At 38.8% G+C, this 7,916-nt stretch overlaps 1 protein-coding gene across 6 annotated transcripts in view; it reads left to right on the plus strand.

Moving 5' to 3' along the window:
- Septin7 (septin 7) overlaps window positions 1-6,947 on the plus strand; it is a 90,451-nt gene extending 83,504 nt beyond the window's left edge. For 5 of the 6 annotated variants that reach the window (XM_019210011.2, XM_019210010.2, XM_033764833.1 and 2 more), the window contains 4 exons: window positions 770-905; window positions 4,658-4,797; window positions 5,769-6,165; window positions 6,559-6,947. In XM_019210011.2, coding sequence (XP_019065556.1) covers window positions 770-905; window positions 4,658-4,797; window positions 5,769-5,808 — 316 coding nt within the window. In that variant the 3' untranslated portion in view covers window positions 5,809-6,165; window positions 6,559-6,947. Of the gene's footprint in view, window positions 1-769; window positions 906-4,657; window positions 4,798-5,768; window positions 6,166-6,192 lie in introns of all 6 variants that reach the window. The other variant, XM_010640498.3, reaches the window with a different exon arrangement.
- Window positions 6,948-7,916: the final 969 nt, after the last annotated feature.

Here is a 7,916-nt window from a genome sequence, read left to right on the forward strand (position 1 = left end):
GGTCCTTTTTCATAACAACTCACTTAAGAGATTTAAAGTTAGATATAAGACCTCATGGAAGGAAATTCTAGGTCCTAAATGTATTTATAAAAAAGTTTCTGGGCTGGGGATTTAGCTCAATGGTTCCACCATCTGCTTCGCAAGTGCAAAGACCCAAGTTCAGTCCCCATTACCAAAAAAAAAAAGTTTCTGAAGAATTTATAACCCATTTGTACATAAAACTTAGAATCTCTGTTCTGTGCCTTAAAATGGTATAAATCTTTCAAAAATTAAATAATAATGTTATCTATAGCATCTAATTTGTTTTCATCAGCTATTTCAGAGTTTTATAATTTCACTTACAGATGTTTAACGATTCTGTATTTCTCCCCTGAACTATGGGCTGAACTGAACCCAGGGCCTTTGCACTGATCTACATCTTAGTACCCTTTTTTTGGCTGTACTAGGGATTGAACCCAGGCCCTTCTCAGTGATCTACATCCTCGGCACCCCTCCATACCCTTTTTTGAGACAGGATCTTGCTAAGCCATTAAATTGCCCAGGCTGGTCTCGAATTTGGCAACCCTCCTGCCTCGGCCTCCCAGAGTGCTAGGCTTACAGGCATTGCCATCAGTACTGGCTCATCCTCAGTATTTTCATTTTTTATTTTGATACAGAGTCCTGCTAAGGTGCTGAGACCTGGCTCAAACTTAGCATTCTCCTGCCTCAATCTCCCAGATTGTAGGATTACAGGCTTGTACCGCCATGATTCTTCTTACTGTTCCCACAGGAGCCCTCTGGCACAGATGGAGGAAGAAAGAAGGGAGCACGTAGCGAAGATGAAGAAGATGGAGATGGAGATGGAGCAAGTGTTTGAGATGAAGGTTAAAGAAAAAGTTCAAAAGCTGAAGGACTCTGAAGCTGAGGTAATCATTCTAATATTCCATCTCTCAGCAATTCTTTCTAAGATCAACTCAGTCAAATTCATAGGTAATGTAGTCTTTCTACATGAAGTTTTTTCAAAGTTAATGCCTTAATGTGATAAAATGGAGAAATAAAAAGCAAGCACTTTGTTTATTATATTATATAATGATACACATTTCAGTATGTGAAAGCTTGGGCATAGAATTACTAACTATAATGAGCTATGAAAAACTTGCTGAGTGATAAAAAATAAAATAAGCCATTTAACATAAACAGTATAATGAAACTAAGAGTTTTATGTGATTGTACAAATACAGAATAATGTTAGGGTGATAGTAATTGGCCAGCCTTGTTTATACATGAGTGAAAAAGAAGGAAACCACCTTAACTGAGACCGGGGACATGGAGAGAAGGAGGGGTGCGCTGCTCCGCCCAATGGGCCGCCTGCACTCAGAGCCTCCCCGCCACAGGTCTGCGGTTCTGGAACCCCGCTGACTAGCAAGGCTGGTGAGGCTTATTGGTCAGAAGATGAAAAGGTGGAGCAAGTGCACTCAAGGTCAGACTCCCCAGAGCAGACGATCCACTGGAGGGGAGTCTGAGCACAGAAGAAGGCTGTGGTGAGAGCCAGTCAGTCAGTGACTTCAGTATATAACTCAGGAAATATTTTAACTAATCTTTAATAATAAAATTTAATGAAATCCTGTTTTATGTTAGTCCATTAATATTTCAATATATTAAAAGAAAATTCCGGCCTTTTAGTTGAGTTCATTGTGCTTGTGATTGCTATATAAAATACTGAAACCTTTTTTGACAAAACATAATAAAAGAACTTACATTCATTGAGGAGAAAGTGTGTGGTATATAAGATTCATTCAATAGCCAGGGATTTAGCTCAGTGGTTCCACTGCCTGCCTCGCAAGCACAAGGACCTGAGTTCGATCCCTGGTACCAAAAGAAAAAAATTTTTTTTTTAAATGTATTCAATAATTTTGAGGAAATGTTTCTGTCCCACATAATTTCTCTTATTATTGGGTTCCTCCTATAAAATCTTTTAAAAATGTCATTGTCAGCCGGGCGTGTTGGCGCACACCTGTAATCCCAGCACTCAGGAAGCTGAGGCAGGAGGATCACTGCAAGTTTGAGACCAACCTAGGCTACATAGTGAGTTCAGGTCAGACTCAACTACATAGTGAGACCCTGTCTCCAAAAAAAAAAAAAAAAAGTCATTGTCACATTTGTCCTGAGCTTAATTTAACAGGGACAAGGAATGCATCTTCCTGGTTTAAAAGTACTGTGTCTCAGCTAGGGATTTAGCTCAGTGGTTCTGCCACCTGCCTTGCAAGCAAAAGGTCCCGAGTTCGATCCCCAATACCAAAAAAAAAAAAAAAAAAAGGTGCTGTATCCCTCATCCCTTGGCACTGGGCAGACAGTGTTCCTAGGCTATGAATATTTACAAGTATTAAGATGGTAATTTGGGGATTAAATTTATTGTTTTTATTTATCAGCCTGTTATTTAAATCTACAACTTTGAGTCTTTACTCACTAATTAAGAATAATAATGATAAGAACTGACTGACTTGCTTCTGCAGTTAGATTCCACTGAAAATCTAAAGATGGTTTCCACTTACATTTGCCATAGAAATAGCCTAAGACCCGTTCCTGAGAGAGTTCGTGTTAGGAACAAGTAACTGGATGTGTAGCTGCAGAGCCCCTCCTGCTGGTCTTGGTTCCGTGACTGGTGACAGCAGCTGAGAGAGGCTGGGTGAAAGAGCAGACCTGGGGAGAGGTCTGGGCGGTGTCCTGTCTGCTGGGCCCAACAAACCTCAGCAACCCTGTGGTGATACGTTTAGGAAACATCTTGATAATTATGTATCTATAAATAAATAAACCCGTAACTGAAGAAGCCTATTTATCCGTGTTTAATGCAGGTTGTCTTAAATCCACTCTGTTAGAAATAACTTGGGGTCACAGCTCTCACACCTAACGGTGGTGTCAGGCATGATGCCAAGCATCTTGCCTGTGGTAGTCATTTCGTCCACATCACTGCCCCTCCCCAGGTAGAGGAGAGGTGGGTAAACTAACTTGGCCAGTACTGCTCAGTGATAAGCCATCCTCTCCACCAGATATCTCTTTAGCGCACGCGTAAGCACAACACAGGGCCACCATCCTGCTCTCCACAGTTTCAAAACCTAAAAGCTGTGGAAAATATGACATGAACTCAGAGTTTTTATCCTACATATCGTGAGTATTTATATCATTTATTGCAAAACAACAGTGGATTATAGTTGTTTCCCGGTAGATCTCAGGAGTTGGTGTGGTACATATCCCTGGCTAAGCAGCATTGCCTTTTTTTTTGGTACCGGGGATCGAACTCGGGTCCTTACACTTGAGAAGTAGGCCACCGAACCGCTGAGCTAAATCCCCGGCCCATCATTGCCTTTTTAATGTCTAAGAAATTCTAAACTTCAGAACTCCCCTGACCCCGATTTCTTGAGAGTAAGTGATTAGGGCCTGTACTTTTACTTAGATGCTGTTCACACCGAGGAAAATTACTTGTTTATAACATAAATACAAGTTAAAGAATGAGCTCCTGAGAGCCCGCTGCCTAGGTTAAAAAGTAGCACTGCACCTGCTCATTTGGAGTCTGTGCTCCCTCACTGTCATTCCCTCTCTTCCGCCAAGCTGGCTACTGTTCTGAATTGTGTCTGTGTCTCCCCTGCAGTTTTCATAGCTAGAAGTGTTTTCTTCTGCTCCTACTTCATTGTTTTCTTAGTTTTCCCATGAGGATCATCTCACCTCATATTTGACTTCCATCTTTGCTTAAATGTATCTTAGGTGGTTTTCTTTTGAAGAAGTGCACGAAATAGTAGTAAATGTGCAGTCACTTTTTATGGATTTAGGAAACAGATTATGTGAGATTATATTATAATCCAAATTCAAGATGGTAACTCACTGATAAATCTTTAATAGAGCATAGTTCCTGGACGACTGAAGAGTTTGAATAGGCCTTGGGTATTTGCTATAATAGGATTCAATCTTTCTTATTTTTTTATTTTTCTTGAGAAATAGAATGACTAGTGGCTTAGTGAAATTACTCACCTAATAATCCCTTTGATTCTGCAGTTACTTTAGCGTTCCCGTCTCTCAGCCAGCAGTTTTTTACAGCATCAGTTCTTGGAGTAGGAAGGAACAGCTGTGTTAGAGTCACTGGGGTTTGTTGAAAATCCAGATTTATCTCCTAGAGATTGTAATTCAGGACATCTAGGTGAGGTACAGGATTCTGCATTTTCTCAAGAAATGCTTTCTTTCCCCAGCTCTATTTTCAGAGCTTCGAATTAGGAGACTAAGTCCTGGCATTGCCACTTTCTGGCTAGTGATCTTGGAAAAGTCACTTACATTCTATAACTGTTTCTGCATCTGAACAGTGAAAGCAATTTGTATTTTTCTTCTCAACTTCCAACATATTTGGGAGCAAATAATAATTGTCCTTTATAAAGTATTGCACAAGTATAAGATTGTTGCATCTGCCCGCCCCCTTTGTCAAGATTATTGTTTGGGTCACCAGGTCTCTGGATGGCAGGTCCTACAGCAGGAGAGATGCCCCTGAGTGCTTCCAGATGGCACTGTGAACCTGTGGCAAAATGTCCCAATGCCCACACTTGTAACATGTGATGCCCAGATGAATCATTCCTCTGCTCTTAAAAGAGTTCGTTTCTTAAAAGAGTTTTATTTTACATATTGTGCTGTTACTTAGCTCCAGCGCCGCCATGAGCAAATGAAAAAGAATTTGGAAGCACAGCACAAAGAATTAGAGGAAAAACGTCGTCAGTTTGAGGAAGAGAAAGCAAACTGGGAAGCTCAGCAACGTATTTTAGAACAACAGAACTCTTCGAGGTAACTAATGTCAGGTTCCTATGAGATTTGTATATTAATGAATCGCTATCCTATTTATTTTAAAACAACCACTTAAAAAGCTATCACTCATTATACATGGCTGGCATAGTGTTTGCACAGGTGAATGTTACGTGCACGGATTCCTGTGACATACTGTGACAGTATTATTTCAGTACATTTTCCATGACTTTATAATTACAGTTTAGCAGCTTCGTAATGTTCTCTCGGGACTCGGCATAATGGATCCCTACCCCGCTACACTCCCCACACCCACAGTGGTTGAACGTAATGACACTTTTCAGTTTTTAACATGCAAAATTTGAATGATGGCTACAGTGACCTTTTATACATGTAGGGCAGTATTTTTATTGTATTCTTTATTTAGGACATCATTACATATCCAATTTCTGCTATGAGGAAATTGTATAGCTAATCAGTTCCTCCTCCTTAATTGATAACAGAACTCAATGCTGTTGTGCTCTGATTTGCTTTTTCTTATTATCCCACTTAGAACTGAAAAGTCCATCCCTGCGAACATTCTGTATTATACTCCTCACAGCCCAGCACTTCAAGATTAGCTGTCCTGTAACACCATCCTCCTGTTAACTCTCTGCCTAAAGAGGAGGAGAGTATATGTGTGAAAACAAGGCGCACTAGGAGCAGAAGGCACTCTTAGTCGGTCTTTTCAGTTTGTGCCATTTCATTTGGGAAAAAATGACCAGGATAGAGTCCCCCCCCCACTTTTTTTTATTGCCTATCCTGGAATTTTTTCAAATATTTATATGTTTAGGGAAATACTGCTGTAGGCCAGCATTGCTTATTGTTTACGTCTAAGTCTTCTGGTTTTGTAAATGAAAAGGCGGTGTCTCAAAGCGGAGCCTGTCATGGTGGGATTAGCTGCCGCCACCGTGTGTTGTCTTTCCTATTGCACCCTAACTGCTCATCTGATTGTTATCCTCTCATCATTTCAGAACCTTGGAAAAGAACAAGAAGAAAGGGAAGATCTTTTAAACTCTCTGTTGACCACCAGTTATGTATTAGTTGCCAATACGCCAGCTTGGACATCAGTGTTTGTTGGATCCGTTTGACCAATTTGCACCAGTTTTTAAATCCATGACAGTGGATTTAACAGCATGACAAAAATTATTTTTTTGTTGTTCTTGATGGAATTAAGATGCCTTGAATCATCTAGGGTTTGTGTACTTAGAAAATAACAGCTCTAAGTACCTTCCTACATTTTCTCTCTCTTTTTTTTTTTTATTATTAAACAGATGTCTTCATTTTAATGCAAGAGAACATTTTACTGTTGTACAATCATGTTCTGGTGGTTTGTTTACAGGATATTCCAAAATAAAAGGACTCTGGAAGGTTCATTGAGGATAGAAGAAAGGGAAGATCTTTTAAACTCTCTGTTGACCACCAGTTATGTATTAGTTGCCAATACGCCAGCTTGGACATCAGTGTTTGTTGGATCCGTTTGACCAATTTGCACCAGTTTTTAAATCCATGACAGTGGATTTAACAGCATGACAAAAATTATTTTTTTGTTGTTCTTGATGGAATTAAGATGCCTTGAATCATCTAGGGTTTGTGTACTTAGAAAATAACAGCTCTAAGTACCTTCCTACATTTTCTCTCTCTTTTTTTTTTTTATTATTAAACAGATGTCTTCATTTTAATGCAAGAGAACATTTTACTGTTGTACAATCATGTTCTGGTGGTTTGTTTACAGGATATTCCAAAATAAAAGGACTCTGGAAGGTTTTCATTGAGGATGAATTGCCATAATATGATACAAACTATGCTTCTCTATGATAATTATAATACAGAGGTTCCATTCAGTGCAGCCTATACAATAATGTAATTTAGTCTAACACAGTTGACCCTATTTTTTGACACTTCCATTGTTTAAAAATACACATGGAAAAAAAAACCTATATGCTTACAGTGCACCTAGAGCTTTTTTATAACAACCTTTTTTTTTGTTTGTTTGTTTGTTTTGGATTCTTTATATATTATTCTCATTTAGTGCCCTCTTTAGCCAGAATCTCATTACTGCTTCATTTTTGTAATAACGTTTTATTTAGATATTTTCCATATATTGGCCCTGCTAAAATAGAATATAGCATCTTTCATATGGTAGAAACCAACAAGGAAACTTTCCCTTAACTCCCTTTTTACACTCTATGGTAAGTAGCAGGGGGAAAATGCATTTATAGATCATTTCTAGGCAAATCGTGAAGCTAACGACCAACCTGTTTCTACCTATACAGTCTCATTTATTTTACTAGAAATGGACATCATGGCCTCTTGAGGACAAAAAGTCACCATTCTGCATTTAGCTGTATCCATATACTGCATTTCTGTATTTTTTGTTTGTATTGTAAAAAATTCACATAATAAACAATGTTGTGATGTAATAGGGTGCAGAGTTCTGAATACTGTATAGCCGATACACGAGAATAGAACATGTTTTGGGGGAAAACTCTGAAGTTTGAAATTGCCACCTCCACAGTGGCCTCTCGTGTGTGTCGTGGAGAACGCGTGTATGCTGCTTCTCCTGCCTGAGAGTCCCCGTCTCTTATCTGTTACTGCCTCATTAAGGCATAAAATAAGCTGAGGCCTCTTTCCACTTTACTCATGTTAGGTGCACCCTTGAGCTCCTGGGGACAGACACTTTTTAAACTGAGAAGAGGAATGTTTTACCATGTCTGTTTACTTTTTAAATTAATGACCTAGGCAAAAGTAAGTAAATGTTCTAATTAGCCAATGTTTTTATTTAATTTAGAGGCTAGATATAAAATCAATATGCTTGAAAGTACTGCATTTCAAAGATATTCAGATCTAAATTTTAAAACATACTAGGAAAATTATCCTTCCAAGCAGAATCTTGACTTTACATAAAAAATTTCCCCAGGTAACTTAAAAGTAGATCTCATGATACATTATAGAAACATCATTATTCTTACTTGGTGGCCATCACTGCTTAAAAATTGCCATGCAAGTTCTGTTAGTCTTAAAATGTTAACCTGTTCATGGAAAATAGCATGGCTCTTTGTGGTTTTTTTGTTTGTTTTCGGGGGGTTATTTTTGGTTTTTTTGAGGGTATACAGGGGATT

This window comes from Fukomys damarensis, unplaced genomic scaffold (genome assembly GCF_012274545.1).
Source record: "Fukomys damarensis isolate Sample0158 unplaced genomic scaffold, DMR_v1.0_HiC HiC_scaffold_17, whole genome shotgun sequence".
Classification (NCBI taxonomy): Eukaryota; Metazoa; Chordata; class Mammalia; order Rodentia; family Bathyergidae; genus Fukomys; species Fukomys damarensis.